This window comes from Electrona antarctica (genome assembly GCF_951216825.1).
Source record: "Electrona antarctica genome assembly, chromosome: 16".
Taxonomy (NCBI): domain Eukaryota; kingdom Metazoa; phylum Chordata; class Actinopteri; order Myctophiformes; family Myctophidae; genus Electrona; species Electrona antarctica.
This window is the reverse complement of record NC_136797.1, coordinates 16,381,944-16,402,618: the sequence shown is the minus strand read 5'-3', so window position 1 is coordinate 16,402,618 and position 20,675 is coordinate 16,381,944. Positions and strand designations below refer to the sequence as shown.

Below are 20,675 nucleotides of genomic sequence, written 5' to 3'. Positions count from 1 at the left end.
AAAAACAGAACAATTAGAGTAGACATATGAGTCAGAGACATTAGTCACACATTCTTATGGCTAATTGTCTCCACCAGGCCGAAGGCATGGGGAGAGAGTATGTTTTGCACTCCGTCCGTCCGTCCGTCCGTGTGTCCGTGTGTCCGTCCCTCTGTGAACAGCTAATCTCCGGCACCGTTAACCCGGTCGATGCCAAATTTTGCACACACACTCCCTGGATGCCAACGATGAACCTCTGCCCCAAAATCTCCAGAGCGGCCTGTTATAGCGCCACCAGGAGGCCGCTTTGTGCAAAAGAAGTTTTTGGACAGTACACCTACAGATTTTGTCCAAACATCACGCAAATTGGTACACAGTCTCTCTAGAGCCATTCAACGAAATGGGTCTTTCAGATTTCTCAGACTCCATCCTGATTGGCTAAGATTGGCTTCCAAAGTTCGCAGGAGTGCTCAGTTTCAAACAAAATGCTGCAAATCATGAACACATCGTGTGATTTCCGTGAAATTGTGCACGCACATTCCCACTAGGCCGAGGAAAAAATGCCACATGAAAATTTTCAACTCAGCCTCATGGTGGCGCCATAACTGGCCGAAAAGTGTTTGCACGGATCTGTGGATAACTTTGTATGCCAACTCCCTAGAGGCCAAGGAAAAACCTTTGCCTGGAATTTTTCACATCTGCTCTTTATAGCGCCACCAGGAGGCCGACATATGTAACAAACATTTTCCCTGCATCCCTCCACATCTGCCGGTTATAGCGCCACCATGAGGCCGATTTCTGCAAAACGCATTGTTTATGTTAGTCGCACAGATTTCATCCAAATCTCACGCAAATCGGTACACATGATCTCTGTAGTCATGTGATCAAGACGAGTTGGATTTCTCAGATTCTACACTGATTAGCTAAGATTGCCTTCTCATGTCCTGCTCATCCAGAATTCTATCCTCAGAGATGCTATGAGTGATCTGGCTCTGCATTTCCTCAACAAAATGAAGAAAATTGTTGCAAGAAACAAACAAAAAAACATGTTTATATTACTCCTAAACATTTTGCCAAACATCACACACACTCATATCCTCCTGGTGGAGACCTGTGCCCAGAAGGGCACTTTTTCTAGTTCATACTTTTTTATTTGATGTGAACATGATCAAACTTATGTTCTGTTGATCAACTGTTAGATCAATGTTATTTAAAAGTAATACATAGCCTATTACTGTTAAAGCCAAGGGATCGTGCCATTCTTCTTCTTATTATTATTATATAAAAATAGATGAAAATGAATGTCCCGAAACCTTTAAAGTCAAACTGGCCTGTTAGAACGGATGGATCACCGGGCACTTGAGACGTGTAAAATAGTGGTTCTCAAAGATTTTCATGTAAAGGACCCCCAAATTGTATTCAGCCACAGACTCCAATTTTCATTTTGAGGCTTTTATGCAGCCTTTATTGATTATACAGTAGTTTGACAGAAAAGGTAGTGTGCATGGCATTGGTTCGACCTCCCGTTAGTCCAACCATTACTATAACACTATCCCAAACCCTAACCTAACCAGGGGCGTTACTAGCGTGACCCAGACAACGCAACTGCGTTGGGGCCTGCGTGGGTGCCAGGCCCGGATTGGACAGTCTGGCATATCTGGCACATGCCAGAAGGGCTGGGCAGTCATGGGGCCGGGGCTGAGCCAAAATGATAAGAAAAATTTATACAAAGAAGACATAATAGCGTCTTTGGGCCGTATTTGGGCCGGTGAAGACCACAAATGCCAGGGCCGATTTTCTGTGCCAGTCCATGCCTGGTGGGGGCGTATACTGATGTCTAGTTACGCGGCTGAATCTAACCTAACCCTAACCTCACATGGGTGATTTGTAACCCGCAGTACAGGTCGGACTAACGGGAGGTCTGACTTAAAGGTATGGTCAGTGATTTCACTTAATTCAAATATCACTTCTTTTTCCGTTTTGTTGTGATAATCCTCCCTACTATAGCGTGTGCTGACCATATAAAGAGTTCCTCCCTGTCCCCAGTTAACCCCTGGGGGTCAACCAACTTTAGGTTACGTTTTTTGGCTAGGTGGCCCAGCCTTCATCCAATCAGGATAGAGAGGGGCCTTCCGCCAATCATGATCGAGCGGGGGCGGGCCTTGTTGTGTGTGCTGTTGGCCTGTCGCGACCACGTGTCCCCCCACTGTAGTGCGTGCATGTGCACATCTTGTTACCGGGCGGACCGGGGTTTTTTCCAAATCACCCAAATCACTGAATGCTCCTTTAACAGTTCTACTGCTTATTCCGTGTTTCCCGCATTATAATCAAATATCCTACGCTGTCTGGATTGTTGTATTACCTTTAGATCATACGCTGAAGTATTTGGGCGTTTGATCCGTGAAAATCCGGTCCAGATCCGTTCCTCAGTTTGTTTTTGTACGATCGCACCACCCGCCATCTTGCCAAGGAGAATGGAGGGGGCTGGGAGGCTGTTGTAGTCAGACAAAACCTCCGTCCACTTGCATTGGACTCAATTTCCCAGAATCCCTAGCAGCCCAGCATAAGTTTCGATTTCCGGTTTCGTCATCATAACATGAAGCTCTCTCCCCCTGCTCCGCGGAACGACTGACTTTCTTTTTTATTATTAAAATTCGGCGATTTAGACACATAAAACAAATAGCGGGAAACGCGTAATAAGCAGGGCATATCGTTTGATCAATCAATTTAAGGCCCTGAAACTAAGGGCAGGGCGTGGGGAGAGAGAGATGGGGAGTGTGACATCCAGCCAAGGGCCTTGGCCCAAGGCCGTCAGGATTGGAACTCGAACCTGCGAGCCTATAGCTGCCCGGACCGCTACGCCAGCTGTCCGGGCCAGAGACGATTTGACAACATCTGTCAACATTTTTCGAAAAAAAGCCAATCTACAAGGTCACCACGCGGTGCGATACAACTGGAGCTGCTCATATAGCTGGGGACACCTGGGTTCCCTCCCAGACCCTACTTTAAGAACCAGTGGCGTAAACCTTGTGGTCACGGTGTTTAGCAAGCTGGTGTCAATCATCTAAAGTTGCTTGAAGGGGGTCCGGGGGGGGGGGGGGGGGGGGGGGGTGAGTGGAAGAGGCTTGTAAAAAGGGCCAAATGTTCACGCTCTCCAGCTGTGAAGAAGGTGTTTACTTGTGTGATATGGCTCGCTCAATTAAGGAACGCTCAGTTTTTGCCAGAGATTCTCCTTAATCATACAGGTTGAGTTATCAGCGGTTGCTATCAGTTGTGTGTGGTATCATGAGATAGATAAGAGCGGTGCCTACTGTCTGTGGCCCGGCATTGGTCAGATCACGAATCAAACTTGCAGAACCTGCTGTCAAACAGCAGGGGGGGGGGGGGGGGGGGTGTATGTGGTCTCTGACAGCTTATGCACACATCAAACAACTGTCAGGCCGCCCGTCCTGTCACCCGTCTGAATCCCTTTCTCTGTCTGTCTGTCTGTCTGTCTGTCTGTCTGTCTGTCTGTCTGTCTGTCTGTCTGTCTGTCTGTCTGTCTGTCTGTCTGTCTGTCTGTCTGTCTGTCTGTCTGTCTGTCTGTCTTTCTCTCTCTCTCTCTCTCTCTCTCTCTCTCTCTCTCTCTCTCTTTCTTTCACTCTCTCTTTTAATTCAAAGAGGCTTCATTGGCATGAGAGAACATATATGTACATTATCAAAGCAAACGTAGAACAAAACAATCAAAATAGAACAATAGTACAATTAAAACGGAATGAAGAAATGTGCAAAAAAGAGATGCGTTTCTCTCTCTTTCTCTGTCTCCTTCTTTTCTCACGCACACTAAAAGGACAACTCCACAAACCTCTAGTCATTTGGCGCCACAGATACCAGAAGAACCTGGCTCATAAACCGGCTATCTCACACTCAAGGTCATGTGACGATACTAGAGGATCAAAGCCAAGGGGTGTCAGCTGCCCTGCCGACAGATAGAGATCCGCTGTCTGTCACTATAGTGTGTATGTTATTGCGTGACAGTCTCTCTGCGTCTGTGTGCATGTGTGCACGTCTCTCCGCCTGTGTCTGTCTGCCAGCCAGCCTACGTGTCTATCTGTGTGTGTTTGTGTGTATATTTGTGGTCTCTGTATTTATCCCTTTGATGTCCCTGGGATAACTCATGTGTTATTGACTTGTTGATAGATCACAGTCAGATGATGGCAACTGAGATGCCTGGGTGTGGGTAGCTAGCGTGCACAACGTGACACGGAGCTTCTTCAATGCCGTCATGGTGTGTGGTTTACAGCACCATGGCCACACAGGAGAGGATAAAGAGGGGCTAGCTGGCAGGATGAACAGCACACGGTACCAAAAACAACAATCGATTTGAAAGACAGGTGGGCAATATAGTCAGAGGAAAAACACATGCTGTTCTGTGGAAACGGGGCAGCTGGTTCTAACTAAAAAAGAAATCACACCCGTGTGAAGTGAGTGGTGCAACTCCGTGTGGGGGTCCCGGAAATTCCAGACCCACAGGAACGTGCCCAGGGTGCTGGCCCGGTTCCGGCGAGCCGCCCCCCAAGCCGAAACGGTAGAGAAATTAGTTACCATGTGGGGGTCCCCGGAACATCCAGACCCCCAGGAACGCGCCCAGGGTGCCGGGCCGATTCTGCGAGCCGCCCCGTGTCCGAAACGGTTGAGTACTGTACTGTACTGTACTGTACTGTACTGTACTGTCACACCCGTGTGTGTGTGTGTGTGTGTGTGTGTGTGTGTGTGTGTGTGTGTGTGTGTGTGTGTGTGTGTGTGTGTGTGTGTGTGTGTGTGTGTGTGTGTGTGTGTGTGTGTGTGTGTGTGTGTGTGTGTGTGTGTGTGTGTGTGTGTGTGTGTGTGTGTGTGTGTGTGTGTGTGTGTGTGTGTGTGTGTGTGTGTGTGTGTGTGTGTGTGTGTGTGTGTGTGTGTGACGCTGCGCAACAGTGACACTTGGTTGTGAAAACCAACCAAATGGAATTTTCGTGCTCGGACGGACACAGCCAGCCAGGGACTAGCCTGGGGTCCACCTATGCTTTCTATGGCATAGGCAGCTCCCGGCAGGATCCGCCGGGAGAATCTAGACGCAGCTGCGCGACACGTGTGCGTCAATTTAACAAAGGTGCAGACGATCAGAAATCAGCAGAGAGTGAGTGGCGTTTGCGCTACTGTATGCCGAATTGAAGTGGACTCGGTCCCAGACTTTTTTTTTATCCCTGGAAATAAAAACGTCTGGGTTTCCGAGGCCAGCCAGGGACTGACACACATAGCTTCGTAATGAAGTGGTTGCAGCACTCAAACATTGTACACAATTTCAAGATGGAATGCATCTGTTCCATTGGAACTTGCCACTCTTAGGGAATGTAGTTTAAATTCTATCATATACGCACAGAAGTTATGGGTTTCTTACAGTGTCTCGGTGTGTCAGTGGGTGGGTTGAATGAGGTAATTGACACCAAATCTTAATATAGCCTATCTGTAGATTCACAGTCCTGTCAACTCCGACAATGCAAAACAAATCATCAAGTATAAATACACTACAGCTCCATTGGAATACAGATAGGAAGCTAGCTTTGACTAAACTCTCTCTATCTTTTCCTGTTCTGCCAAATGGCCTGCTGCAGGAGCTGGCTGGACAAAAGCTATAGAGGGACAACTCAAGGGAGAAAGAAGGGACAAAGGCTGGGTGGAGACACATAAAAAACAATCCCATCAGTATAATTACAAATTCCATGACCTTGTGTCATCATAGATGTGGAAAAACAAAGTGTAAATGACATTGGTTAATATTTGAACAAGAAGGGAATTGGTTCTCCTAATCAGAGGGAATAGTGAGATAAGTGGGGAGAGGGCAAAGCGAGGGAGCGAGAGGGCTCGGATGGAAGGAAGGAGCGGAGGAGGGGATCGGCGGAGGAGAGGATTGTTGAGTGATCTGCTAGTTGTGTCTAAGGCAGTCGGTGCTCTGGCGCCACTGTTGCCACTCCGCTGAGAGACGGAGCAGGCTGCAGAATGAGCTCTCCCACCTGGCTCATGGGTCGCTGTTATACAGACACATACTGTAACTGTTTTACCAACCATGGATTGTATATTGAAGGATGGATTGTTCACGTACAACACTTTGATTACATGATTGTATACACCTGTTAATAGCTCATACAACATGCCGATCCTTGGGCTTGCAGCGGGCTAGACAAGGCCATAGATCTCCTTCGTTTTTTTTTCGTTTTTTTTTGGGGTAACTGTTTAATTATAATTCTTGAAGCTTAGACGCATCTCTTATATATCCATATCTATATCTGTCCTGCACGCTCCAGTGCTGCTATGACAACTGAATTTCCCTTGGGGGATCAATAAAGGTCTGTCTAACTCTCAAAGCATAGACTGAGGAGAATATGAGGGGTGGGGGGGGGGGGGGGGGAGAGAGAGAGAGAGAGAGAGATGGCTGGTCACTTAATAATTGTTTAATCATAATACTTTCTTTTATTTTATTATAATTTTGTATCTTCATGCATCAACTGTACAGGGGAAAGTCATCTGGAAGAGAGTCTGTTTCTGTGTCCACAGCTATTCTTGCACATTTCTTGAGCAGGCTGTCGGTGGGCCAACAGCCCACCATCCCTGAATGTTTATCATGCATGAGGTCAGTCCGTTGCCCTCCCCAGGTTAGCAGAGGGAGTGTATAGCGCCCAGGATTACATAGACAATAATTGACACTGGGTGAAAAAAACACACTTTTTTAAAAGTGATAGACAAATTATTATTATTATTATTATTATTATTATTTCATACTATTTTAACCTTAAATATTTATCAACTGTCTATTCATATATATTTTTTTTTAATAGAACTGTGCTGCTATAATATAGCAGCAAAGTTCTATTAAAATGGTAGACATATATATCTGCAGCACAGCAGCAGTTCGTTAGGGCTCTGGGCATTTTAATTTAGTTGTCAGTAGAATACATGTTTCAGCATGTACAGCCATAAAACAACAAACATTGACACGTACTGTAGTAGTCTCTTCAACCTGGGGTATAGGCCTACAGTGCTCCAGTGTGAGAACGAGAACGACCCTGCATTTTGACAAAGTAATTGTAAAACAGCTCATGGGTAAAACAACCTGTGACTCATGGCATGTCAAGACAAGGTTTATAGTTAGTGTCGAAAATATATATAATCGATGTCTACTGTTTAGGAAAATAATATCCTAAATAAATACATTTGTGATCATCGAAGACATTTAATGTAGTTATTCTACACATTTATCCGGGAGTTTTATTTTGTTATTAGTTATTGCAAATGAAACTCGGCTTTATTTTTGCTTGAAATCTTTTTTTGTTGCAACATTATTTTGTGATAGCCTGACCACCATTGAGTAATTACTTCAAGCGCATATGTAATGAGCAGAGAGAATGGTGGGTGTGTGCAGTGAATGAATACGCGTGCTCTTCAGACTAGAGAGGATCGGCAGAGGGGAAAGGAGGGGCGGTCTGGGGGATGTCCTAGTGGGGGGGGGGGGTGGGGTTGTGGGGGGACAAGGGTATATAAAGGCCAGGCCGCTCAGTTGTAGCAACATATTTCAGAGTGCTGACTAGCAACAGATTTCAGAGTGCTGAAAAGACAACTTCTCCTACGGACTATTTCCAATTTCCATCAGAAATATTTTTTTGTCCGCATTACATTGGACATTGTTGCTTAACCTCAATTAATTTGAAACCGTAGAGACCAAATCAGATTTCAAATACGAGAACGGATCCAAAAGGGAGATGGAGGTGCCAAATGAAAGTCTTTACGAGTACTATGACTACGATGAGAATGAGAATTCCACCATGTGTGACTATTCCGAGTGGGAGCCTTCGTACTCCGTCATCCCGGTGCTCTACATGCTCATCTTCATCCTGGGCCTGTCGGGAAACGGAGTGGTCATCTTCACCGTGTGGAGAGCACAGGGCAAACGGCGGGCTGCCGACATCTACATAGGCAACCTGGCTTTGGCTGACCTTACCTTTGTGGTCACTCTGCCTCTCTGGGCTGTGTACACGGCCATGGGCTACCACTGGCCCTTTGGAGAGGCCCTCTGCAAGATCAGCAGCTATGTGGTCCTGCTCAACATGTACGCCAGCGTCTTCTGCCTCACCTGCATGAGCTTTGACCGCTACCTGGCCATCGTCCACTCCTTGTCCAGCGCGCAGCTTCGCACCCGGGGCCACATGAGGGCTTCCCTGTCGATCATTTGGCTTCTGTCTGGTCTACTGGCTGCCCCCACTCTGATCTTCCGCACTACCAAACACGATGAGACGGTCAACCGGACCTCCTGCGCCATGGACTTCAGCCTGGTGGTGACGGATAAGAACGAGGAGACCCTGTGGGTGGCCGGTCTCAGCCTCTCCTCCTCGGCCCTGGGATTTCTTCTACCATTCCTGGCCATGATGGTGTGCTACTGCTTCATCGGATTCACCGTCACCCGCCACTTCAACAGCCTGCGCAAGGAAGACCAGCGCAAGCGGAGGCTCCTGAAGATTATCACCACACTGGTGGTGGTGTTTGCTGCCTGCTGGACACCCTTCCACGTGGTGAAGAGTGCTGATGCGCTCTCCTACCTGGACCTGGCTCCTGGCACGTGTGCCTTCCTACGTTTCCTCCTCCTGGCTCACCCGTATGCCACCTGCCTGGCATACGTCAACAGCTGCCTCAACCCCTTCCTGTATGCCTTCTTTGACCTGCGCTTTCGTTCCCAATGCCTGTGCCTGCTCAACCTAAAGAAGGCGTTGCATGCCAGCCCTGCCATCTCGCTATCCTCCCAAAAGACAGAGGCTCAATCCCTGGCCACTAAGGTGTGACGTCACCACGTGTATGTCAAGAAACAGGTGATTAATGATTGTCCTGCCTCCACTCACTCAAACAATGCAGGTGAATCAAAGTGTTTCAGCTGAGCATGATTTGGTCAGTTGTCAGGGTGTATAAACACAGCTAAACATGTTAGCTGGATAAAGAAAGGTGAGGAATGTGGTGTATTAGTTCTGACCACAGACATTTTCCTCGTTGACTTTCAGTGGAACTGGAAGGGATGGTTGATGCGAAACCAAACTTCTTAAAACAAGGGAACAAAGCTGCAGGAAGGACAATGCAAACATTTTTGGACACGGGTGGAATGTGTGTCAAATGGACCAACGGATTTGTATGTTTCTTTTGGCTGATGCAAAGTGTAGAGCTTGGAACTCTGATGTCTTCTAGCTCTTGTGAATTGTATTATTCATGATTTTGCCACATGCTGTTGTTTGTTTTAATTTGTAAGCACTTGAGGTGCAATTCCCTCCCTCTTACGTGATCTAGCTAGCCGACAGTATTTTGTGTGTATGTGTGAATGGGTTTGCCAGTCAGCAAGAGGTGACTGAGAGTCTGATAAGGGTTAATTGTAAGGAGATACAGGGGCATGGTGGGTGGGGGTGAGGGTGGGGGTGAGGGTGAGGGTGGGGGTGAGTCCCAGACAGACAGACAGATGGCAGCTGACAAATGTTTTGAGGAGGGTGGGGGGGGGGCCCGCCGCCCAATTAAAAGTTGACTGACTGCTCCGACAGATAAGTGTGTGTGTGTGTGTGTGTGTGTGTGTGTGTGTGTGTGTGTGTGTGTGTGTGTGTGTGTGTGTGTGTGTGTGTGTGTGTGTGTGTGTGTGTGTGTGTGTGTGTGTGCGCACATGCGTGTGCGTGCTTTGTCTTGTTACTATAATTGAATGTAAGTGTGACCGTGAACTCTTTAGGATGATAAAGAACCCTTGACCGTTGGTTATGCCAATGTACATTATGTAAATATACATTGTGAATATGCATTATATTGAGTTAACCTTTATGATTTGTAATAATAAAAAAAGGTGGATAAACCAAAAATAATTCTCCTTGGTCTGTCTGTTACTACTTGTTAAGACTTGTCGGAATGAATTTACTCATTTTCAATGAATGTGCCTCTTCCTGTTAGTGCATTGCTAAGGGGAGACATTCTCCCTCCCATTGTGTTCTGTGAGGCTAAAATCAAAGCGAGTGTCTACAGGAAATGCACGTTGGAGTTCTGTTTCCTTCTTCCAGCATGCTAGCTTCATGTATGGCTCCTCACAGTTCTCTCACCAGTGGTCCTTGAGGCGGTAACTTCCAGGTGGTCCCCAGCTAAATGATGGACAGTTGGTGACCAAATGGACCCATCTATATTTAACTCTTGAGAGCGTAAAATGTTGCACTCCACATCAATACAGCATGGAATTGTGGACAAAATCTTCCAACAACAATACAATATTCTTACGTTTAGTGGTCCGTGGCTCAAATGCTGAATATATAATGGACCTAGATATGAAAAGGGTTGAAAACCACTGTCTCACACTGATGGTCGGCATTATGTGCAATACATGAGTTTCTGTTTTAGGCATACTATAACACATTTGCTTTGTCGCGGTCATTCGTCTGCCCTAAAGACAATGAGCTGCTTCGCCTCAAATTAGCATGTCAACAGTTTCAAGATGGCCTCTAATCATGTTTGGTTAGAGGAAGCAAACATTCAACCATCTAAAACCTTTCTCTTTTTTTTTATTCCCATTATCACTAAGTAATTTATCTATAATCCATACTAAACCGGTGGTCAGTTTAAGGTAGATTGTTGAGATAATTTATAACACTATATGTGGGCGCAGAGCTGACCTTTAACCACATCTATTTTTGGGTATGTCATACATATATATGTGACATTTTTCTAAAAATGTTCAAAATATTTACAAAAAATGGCTGCAGATCCATTAGTGAATAGCGAAAATATAATAAAATAGGGTTTAAGTTAAGTGGTTAAGTTGACATCCAGTGACTTTGCTGTAATGAGCTTTTTCAGGACATTGTATATAATCACCATCAGCAGGACAGATGATTGGCTCCTAATCCTGGGTCTACTGACCGGTAGTAGCAGTAGTAGCACCATGTGAAATGAACCGCTGAGGAAGTCCCTCGGAGACCCCCAGGGGTCCTTGAGGGAGTTCCAGGGGGTCCACAGCCAAATGATAGTTTGTAACTAAATGGACCCTTTTGGGTCTGTAACTCTGAGAGTATACAAATGGAACCAAACGGGTCCCTTTGGTTCCATTTGTACACTCTCAGAGTTAAATTAACATTGGTTTTACAATATAAATTGGGGGTCTCAGAGATAGAAATGCCATTAAATGGGAGTCTGTAGACTAATGCATATCAAACTGGGGGTCCTGGAAAATTAAACAGGTTGAGAATCACTGCTAGAGCCGTACAAATCTTCTCTCATGGGGGTCTGCCGTATCTTTTCAAATGGGGGTCCGCGGGCTAATTAGTGTCAGTTTGGCGGTCCTTGACATGAAAATGTTTGGCAACCACTGGTCTAAATCCATCACATAGTACTGAGTACAGCCTGTGTTTATTCAGAGAATGCTAACAAAAGGAAACACATCATCTCTGTTTTCTTAGTGAATATACTCTGTTAACCGCTCCAGCCTGATTATTATACGACGGTGTCATGTGACAAAAAATGGACAATCTACAAGCTCACAATGCATCACATTGTTTTGTCTGAAATGAGTAAAATAAATCATGACATTCTCAAAATAGGGACACCAGGTTGTCTCTTCACATTAATCCATGACATACAGTATCTATCATAATCAAATGATAGAATAAACCCTTATTGATCCTGCGAGGGAAATTCAGGAGCCATGAGGCAGCTTAAGCCCTGAGAACGATTCTACAAAAATGGCTTCTAAATCCTAAAAGTTTTCTGAAAAACCTATGTTTCTATGTCAGTGGTGCTCAACCTTTGTCATGTCAAGGACCCCCCAGAATGATCTGTATTTGCCCGCGGACCCCATCTGAAAATATGTGAAGATGTGAAGAAAATCGTGAAGATTTTGCACCAAGTGCCGCGCTACGAGCTTGTAGATCTGCTATTTTTCAATAGCTAGCGTATAACATAATGCTTAATAAAACACCAAAAGGGGTTCCCGTCCAGAATGGGTTAAGTTACAGATACAGAGAGAAGTACTGTGAGGTACAGTGATGAACAAATAGGCAAATTGTGTTCAAGTAAAACATTGAAAACAACTCATAATAATATGTGATAAATACTGTGAAGTACAAAGAATTCTTTATGAAAGAGTTCTCTGAATTTCAGCTCAATATAGAATATAGACTATATGATCTTTTGATCATTTGATTAGTTAAGGAGTATTTCACTTTAAAACACTTCTTTGGTCATTTTCCCATCTACGGTACTCAACCTTATGGGTGCAACCAAGACTTTTTTTTTTAATTGCTTGATTAAATATTTCCCATTAATTTGATCAGACAAGCCTCTTCAGCAACGTTTGTGGTACACCTACTACTGTAGTACACAATGTCTCAAAAAAGCCAGACAATCTCACAAAGATGAATTTTACACTAACTTTCACATTATCCCCACCTGCTGCTGGCATCAAAGTCACAGTCAGACTGCTGTGAAACCTAACCTGAATAGATTAGATTCATGGGTTTTCAAGTTTTATGGAGGTAAAGTGATCAGGTTACAAAGATTTCATGGTACGGTCCTTGCTCCTGCCACAACGGATTTCTCATTTAGCTAGAAAGTGTTATTTATGCCACGCAGAAGAATATGAAAGAAATCAGATTTTCCCCGTTTATCAATGTATTTTTCTGAGGAGGCACAGAATAAGGAATCCAATACAAGTAAGATGACAGTTCAGTACACAATGTTTTCGGATTCAACATTCCTCTCTAATGACAGTGTCAAGTGTGTCTATACACAGAAGCAGCCTTGCCATGGGGAATCCCGAGGGCTATAGCTCTCACTCACTGAGAAAATGACAAACAAAAAAAACACTATATCCAGACAGATAACCGACTGGTGTATTGTAACATTTAATGACATTTCATTAAGTGGGTTTTTTTAAAACCAGAAGTACATGTTTTCACTGTTACAGTTGCTTCTTTAAATGGACCGCTACGAATTTCAGAACAAAAAATAAATTCAGATGAAGATGCATACAAATAAAATTATTATTATTATTATCTCTGTGAAAATTCCGCCATTTTAGCCGTTTTGGCAGTTCTATTGTTCTTCACGAAATTCAGCTATATGGTTCACACTCATTCGTCAATAGACCTCTGACCTTTAGATCTGACCTCTGACCTTTAGATCTCCCGATGAGTAAATTGTTAGGATTTGCTCGATCCACTTTTCGATCTTTTTTTGGCCACGTAAAAGAAATCGCATTTCCATACATGCGAATGGGGTCTGACTGGTTACACACAAAGCTGGTTGCCCAGCTTTGTGTGTCTGTGTGTACCACATCTGTGATGATTTGATTGGCTGAGCACGGAATGTGATGATAAGAGCGCCCCTCACTTCACACAAGTGTGATTTTTGAGGGGCGCTAGCTCCTCCTATGTCCAGCGTGTACAAACTTTGTCCTAACACAAACATTGAATGCCATTGATAATGAATGGCCATTTTTACGTCATAGTGTAAACACCAGTAAGACGCCCTGGGGGCGAGAAACAACCCTAAAGGGCGAGATTGCGTGCATGCGTACTGCTGGACGAGCGCTGGCGCTTTGGCATGGGGGGGTCAGATCAACATATGGAATGTGTCTTGAGTGTACAGGGTTTGATCTTAACTTTGATGAGGTCTGGCCATATATGGAGCGTGTCTTGAGTGTACAGGGTTTGATAAGGTCAGATCAACATATGTAATGTCAGAACAGGTCAGCTCCATATATGGAGATCTAAGGGTGGCAGCGGGGGCAGTGTCTTGAGTGTATACAGGGTTTGATGAGGGCCCAGGTAGGGCCGGGCCTTAATTTTCGGGCCTGATCAGAACTCTAGTTTTCGCTGGCTGCCGGGTGTGGCTGCACTAATAACTTTGGGGGAGGCCCGTCTAGTTTAAATGGACTGGTATCAGTCAAAAAGGAGACATCGAAGAGGAAGGACGGGTGGGGAATGATCAATATGCAATGTCAGAACAGGTCAGCTCCATATATGGAGATCTAAGGGTTTGAGGTCAGATGTCGGAAAAAAACATTAAACGCTGAACATAGGATGTGAATGGCCGGAATGAGATGATGTATGATGATAAGAGCGCCCCTCACTTCACACGGGTGTGCTTTTTATTTATTGTCAAATAATGTCAGTCATCAATGTTTATATAGTTCATTTTGCGTATAGCTTTTTTCTTTTTGGGCCCGTCTTATATTTATTATTATTATTAATATTATTTAAATAAAATAACGCATTCATTAATTGATTGATTGATTGAAGTGTTTATTAACAGTTTGCAGAATAGTTACATTTCACATGAAAGCACAACTCAATACAAAGACTGTTACTGTGGACCTCACTGCCATCACCTGAGAAACCTGTCATCTGTCATTCATACCAGTAAAGAAACAGAAACTTGACAGAACCTGGACAGAAACCTGATACCACACCCTAAGACGTCTGTGACTTTTAGAGTCACCAAATGGATTGCTCACAAGATCAAAGGGGATCAAAGTTGTGGGGGCAAAGGCAGAGGTTTGTGTGGAACACACCTAGACTCAATTGGCATATGAATGGGTGTCAAGCTGTTGCAGTTGCCCTGTTTTAAAGCAGACATGTGGCCAGCCCAGCTATATGCCAGAAGCACATCTCCAGCTGTCATAAATCAGAGCCAAATAAACCAGGCCATGCAGAAAATAGACATGCAGGAAGTGTATGCACGTTTCTCCTCAGCCTGAACAATGGGGACAGGGTCTTTTCAGCCAGCGACCGGACTTTAAGCCTGCCTGACCATAATATGGCGGGTTGGAGAGATGACCCCTGGAACGTCTTGGCGGACCCTTGGCTTCCTGCTGCCTGCCCTCCATCACGCCACCCCCACTTCCAAGAGAAGGACGGACGGACATCATGGACAGGATAGAGTCAGCAGGCCAGGCAGGAAAGTCAAGAGGCGGGTGGGCAAGTTACGAGTTCCTGTCCGGGGATATCCTGTCTTTCAGCAGCATCTCTCTGCTTGGTCCCCAGTGCAAGAAAGATGCATGCCCCACCTGACCCCATGGGAGACCTGGGATCTTACTTCAGTAGCAGTGATGAGTGCCAAATTATTGTGGTAGGATACAAGGAAAGCCCCGTCAATTTATTTAACCATGCCTGATTAAGGTCAGAGTGACCGAAACGTACCTGCATTAAACCTTTTTGTTGTAAGTGAATATACAATATGTGGGATATTCCCCTTTTTTGCTCCGCTCAAGTGCATTGCTCCAATGCACCTGCCCATTTCAGTACCTGTGTGCAAAAGGACTTTTCTTTTTAAAAGAAGAAAAACAAAAATCTTTCTTACTCTGCCATACTGTATAAGAGAAACAGCTCTGCAGTGTTACCATTAGGCATGTGACACCTGAGGTGACGAAATAGGCCTCTCTCTTTTGAAATGCCAGACATTTAAAAGACATTCACACAAGAGCATCGTTAGTGAAGACACGTCGTTTCCGACAGCAAAGGGGGTGGAAGTGGCCATGCTTTGGGATGCTCCGGATCCTCTTCACAGGGCACAAAGTGTCCCTTCATTCCCTCCTCTATCCTCTCCTTTGTGAGGACGCATGCCGTCTCCAAAGGGCCCCGCACTCCCTCCCTCAGACTCATCACAAGCCTAAATGGACCCCCTGTCTTAAGCCCTAGGACCAAGCCAGTTCAGAAGCTCAGCTGCACTTACTAAAACATCACAGGTAGCCTTCAAATAAGTCCCAGATCCAGTAGCCTCCGAAACCCTACAGATTCAGTGACTGTGGCACATGATTTCGCATCAGTGACAGTGGAAAAACAAGTACAATTCTGAAGTTTGATTACGATTAATCATTGTACAGTGGTGGGTATTGGTAATAGCGGTTTAGCAAATGTTTTAATGTGACACAGACTATACCAAGTGTGCATTGGCATTTGGCACTACTAGGCTACGCACAGAATCACAGCTGTGTAGGCCTAATAAGTCTGCTGTTGCTGTCCTCTCTCTCTCTCTCTCTCTCTCTCTCTCTCTCTCTCTCTCTCTCTCTCTCTCTCTCTCTCTCTCTCTCTCCAATTCATTTCAAAGGAGCTTTACTGGCACGAGAAAACATGCCAAAGCAAAAGTGGAACAAAATAATCAAAACATGTAAAACAATATAAATGGGAATTAAATAAATGTGTAGCCTATGTGCAATGTAGAAGGAAAATGTACAAATTGTGCATCATCTAGTTTCGAATTGCAGCCGTCCGTAGGTGCCCTTTGAGAGCGGTTTTGAAGGAAGCAAAGCTACTATATTTACCCAGGGTATCTGGGCTAAGCTCAAGAACTTGTTTCCAGCCAGGCCCTGCTCATAGAACATTTCATGGTAGTGGCTCAATGCCTTGCTCAAGGGCACTTCACTTGATTCGAACTGGCGACCTTCCGGTATCAAGACCGCTCCGCAATCCGTTCGGCCACCGCTGCTACTAAAGGAGTCAAGGGATTCACATGTCTTAATGACTGTTGGTAGGGCGTTCCACATTTTGGTGGCATAGGAGCGATCATGACAAAGAACAGACTATCTATGGTAGAAAGTTTGAAACTAAAAAGAGCTACGAAAGTGTGGAACAAATTAATGCCACCACTACTCTAATTGTAAAATGAATGATGTAGGCCTATTGACATTGTTCCAAATCTGTCAACACGTGTTGTAGTCTATTGTGTCTATTGCATGCAATGTGAGATTTTTAGCCGTAGAAAATGCAATAAAAAAATATTTCTTCATCTCTCCCAGACCCAGACTCATTTTGACCCCGTGTTTGCCTGTTTTTTTTTATTATTAATATTATTGAAACAACTGGCACATTTCACCGAGGTATGTTTGAGCTGGGGAAACACTGACCCCTCGTGACACGACACCGCTAGAACATCTTGTGCGGAACCTTTACTAAATGTTTCTGGCGGACTTTCTCTGTGCCGGACATGTAAATCAGTAGGACCGGGGCGGAAGTTCCGATGTTAATGTTTTTGTATCTTGTTGTTTCTATGTTTTGTTCTCTTTTATTTGCCAGTACAGTGTCGTGTGGATTTAACGTTAGATATAATTCACTTGGGCTATATTTTGTACTAGTAGTGGTGGTTATTTTGTCAAGGTTGTTGATATTAAACAGTTGTATGTTCGGTTGTCAGCCTGGTTTGCTAGTTACGTTTAATAATGGCTTCTCGAAAACAGAAGCGCGTTTTAAGATACGTGGAGGAGGGTAGTCTGTTGAAGTTGAAGTCGTACCTGCGTAAACATTCAGAGTTTGACGTCAACTTCTCTCAAAACAAAAAGCAAAGAAGCCCATTGCACCTGGCCTGTAAACAGGGCGACGACGCTGTCCTTCTACTTTTATTAAAACACGGAGCTGACGTTCTTCAGAAGGATCTTAAAGGAGATACACCTTTACACCTCGCAGCCAACAGAGCACTCAAACATGGGAAAAGAGGTGAAGACTGAAGAGTTTTGATTGAAGTATTTATTAACAGTTTGCAGAATTACAGTACATTTCAAGTACAACTCAATACAAAAACTGCCAACTGTGAGTGGACGACACCATAAGATAACGTATTACACTTGTTTACATGCAAGAGGGTCCACCCTGTTCAATTCATCATAATGTAATCCTGAAGGTTACTTGCTTAGGTTAGGTTCATATGTATTAGAAATGAGACACGGAGACATTCAACTCTTTGCAGGTCAAAATATATTCCCTCCATTTCCTTTCACAGTGTACTCAATGAATATAAAACCTCTTACGATAACATTCAGAGACGTACAAATATACACTTCTATATAGCCAGAAACAGTGTGAGGGGAAAAAGGGGGTGGGTGGGCCGGTGGGGGATTCAGCACTGCCCACTAGTAATCCAGAGTCTTAAAGCTGCCTTCAATCCGGAATTTATTTAATGCATAACACGTGATGGGTAGCAGGTAGAAACCGGGGGTCCCGAAAGGGGCTATCACATCTGTAGTGGTTATAGGTGGTATTCCTTCATAGAGGAATTTATTTTAGACCATAATTGTGTCAGGTAGGACTCCATGGTGGACAAGTATTACTGCATGAATCTCCCCTGACCAAGCGGTAGAAATGTGGTCTCACTCATATGACCATTGCAGATTCAACTGAGAGTTACAAATGGATAAATGAACACGTTTACTGAGTAGAATCTACCCCATAACATCCCATTGCTGTATAATTCTTAATCTGACTTTGTTTTACTTTTCATTTCTTAAGCATACGATGAGCTGGTTGTGCCTTTACGAAATAGTTGCCCGGAAGCTATGGATATGTGTAATAATGCTGGGATTACCCCGAAAGACCTCTTGCTGTGGATGAAAGATGAAAAGGTAACACCAGTTTCAAATTAATTTGTATTAAAGAGAATAGAAAACTGATGTTTGAGGACTACTCTGGAATTACACGGTTGAGTGTCAAAAACATACATTAATTTATTTTATATTAATTATGTATTGTTCATGTAATTATAGCCTGCTGCAACTAGTAGGAAGAGGGCACCTGCTTCTGACGCTGAGAAGGAATGGAGGGATAAGCTCTTTGGGGAGTGTGAAGATGAGTTCTTTGAAACCTTTGGGGTTTATGATGGTAAGTTAAAAATAATAATATATATATATATATATATATATATAGATATATAGATATATAGATATACACATACATATACATACACACACACACACACACACACACACGCTATTTTGAACCAAAACCTGAATAGGCATGTTTGTTTTGCAGATGATGATTTCCTTCCAGTTGACGACGACGAAGAGGACTTCGGGGACTGGGCTGATAAAATCAGAAGAGAGTATTTTGCTGAAAAGCATGCTGAAGCTCAACGACTGGCGGCGGCAGCAGCATCATCTTCAGGACGGAAACAGTCTAAAAGTAGGAAGGAGGCAGAAGAGGAGGAGAAAAGCCGGAAGGAGCTGACGGAGAAGCTTCAGAGGGAGCACGAAGAGTACCTGGCCCGCGCAGCGCGCAAAGAGGACGAGACGAAACAGGGCAAGAAGCAGCGTTATGAAGAGAGATGCGCCGCCACTTTCCAGAAAAGTGCTTCGGCAGCAAGCACGAAGCTGAGCTACAGTGACATCCCGTGGCCAGCCCCGCGAGGCACAGTGCTAGAGATGGTGGACGTGATGTTACACGGTGCCAACCGGAAGGATGTGCCCGTGTTCCGGAAACTTCTCAAGCGGCAACAGACGCTGTGGCACCCAGATAGGTTTGCCCAGCGCTGTGGCGCCCGACTGGCCGAAAATGACAAGCAGAAGATTCTAGACACGGTCACCGCTCTTTCACAGGAGCTGAACAGACTGTCTCAGAGTCTGAAGTAGAACTAGTTACCTGACCCATATGTGACAAGCAGAAGATTCTAGACACAGTCACCGCTCTTTCACAGGAGCTGAACAGACTGTCTCAGAGTCTGAAGTAGAACCAGACACCAGACCCATATGTGACTTCATCCATTTACTTTTTTGATAACATCCTCATCGGCAGCTGGTGTGTGATGAACGTTCACATGTAACTGTAAAGGTATTAAATCTTCGGTATCTTGATAATGTAATTATAACTGAATGGTTTGTGCTTTGTTTTTCTGTTGATGAATTTATTTATTTGCCACTTATTTTGTTGGAGGATTATTTAGTGTGGGTAGTTGGTCCAGAGGTTGATATACTATATTACTATATTAATTTACGTAATTTCCACAGATTTTGTTTTCTTCTGGGTTTTTTTAGTGGTGCAACCACTCCTATAAACAGCTATGTGTGTCCCTGGGTCTGTCTGAAAATAGCGTTTGTTCACCACCAAGTGTCACTGTTGCACGGCCAAACACAGACACACAGGCCAGGGAGGAGGGCTTGTACAGTACAGTATGTACAGCACGAGTACAGTATGGCAAACCTCGTAAAACGAGGATCCGTTCTCCTCAGCCATTAATTTCTTCTCCTTCTGGACTAGTTGCACCACTCAGTTCACACGGGTGTGATTTTTACTACACATTTTTAAATTTTGACTGAAATCTTAAGGTCAGTCCACACCAATGCAACTGCAACTGTCTTGTTGTCAGGAGTTGCGACTAGTTGCATTGGTGTGGTTTGGGCTTTGGGGAACTTTTTTTAATTATTTCCACACAACAGCTCTAAGGTATATTAATGACATGGTAAAATGTTGAAAATGAGTGGAATGCCCCTTTAAATGGTATTAATTATTATGAAACCCAGGTTCCTCAAAGTAGTTTTGAAGCTTACGAAAACCATTGTGAAGAGAAGATATAAATGAGCATCAATTTAAAGTCACCAATGCATGAGGCTTTTTTAAAGTGTCATTAAAATACATGGATATTTAAAACCTCTATCAATATACTCTCAAATACATTATTTTGAAACAGCTGAGCAGTGACTGAGTGATAAAATCACATCAGATTCACTCTTTCACACAAAGGAAAGGCAGATGGTCGGCCTGGTTTCAGCGATGGAACGGAATATATAAGTGGATGCAACGGTTGCCATGTTTGATACTGCCACCCCCTTCTAGAATAATCTTAGAATTATATGAATTAAGCATTCTTATTAAAAAAAAACGTATAGTATGATGTTCACCTAAAATGGTACTATCACTATGGTA

The 20,675-nt window shown here is 44.2% G+C and overlaps 2 protein-coding genes across 2 annotated transcripts; both read left to right on the top strand.

The window, feature by feature from the left end:
• Nucleotides 1–7,637: 7,637 nt before the first annotated feature.
• LOC306939715 (apelin receptor B-like) lies at nucleotides 7,638–9,409 on the top strand. The gene has a single exon (XM_079524402.1). It carries the CDS (start codon nucleotides 7,752–7,754, stop codon nucleotides 8,823–8,825), a length of 1,074 nt encoding a protein of 357 aa, XP_079380528.1. The 5' UTR covers nucleotides 7,638–7,751; the 3' UTR covers nucleotides 8,826–9,409.
• A 7,567-nt stretch (nucleotides 9,410–16,976) lies between these two features.
• Nucleotides 16,977–19,614, top strand: nfkbil1 (nuclear factor of kappa light polypeptide gene enhancer in B-cells inhibitor-like 1). The gene is made up of 4 exons (XM_079524771.1): nucleotides 16,977–17,480; nucleotides 18,270–18,382; nucleotides 18,524–18,638; nucleotides 18,789–19,614. The coding sequence occupies exons 1-4, from the start codon at nucleotides 17,207–17,209 to the stop codon at nucleotides 19,382–19,384; spliced, it is 1,098 nt and encodes a 365-aa protein (XP_079380897.1). The 5' UTR covers nucleotides 16,977–17,206; the 3' UTR covers nucleotides 19,385–19,614.
• The last annotated feature ends 1,061 nt before the right edge of the window (nucleotides 19,615–20,675 follow it).

Bases quoted from the DNA above. Each gene is read 5' to 3' on its own strand.
- LOC306939715 (XM_079524402.1), top strand. From the start codon at position 7,752: ATGGAGGTGCCAAATGAAAGTCTTTACGAGTACTATGACTACGATGAG.
- nfkbil1 (XM_079524771.1), top strand. From the start codon at position 17,207: ATGGCTTCTCGAAAACAGAAGCGCGTTTTAAGATACGTGGAGGAGGGT. The intron at 18,383-18,523 runs GTAACACCAGTT...ATGTAATTATAG, and splicing joins TGTGGATGAAAGATGAAAAG to CCTGCTGCAACTAGTAGGAA. The intron at 18,639-18,788 runs GTAAGTTAAAAA...TTTGTTTTGCAG, and splicing joins AACCTTTGGGGTTTATGATG to ATGATGATTTCCTTCCAGTT.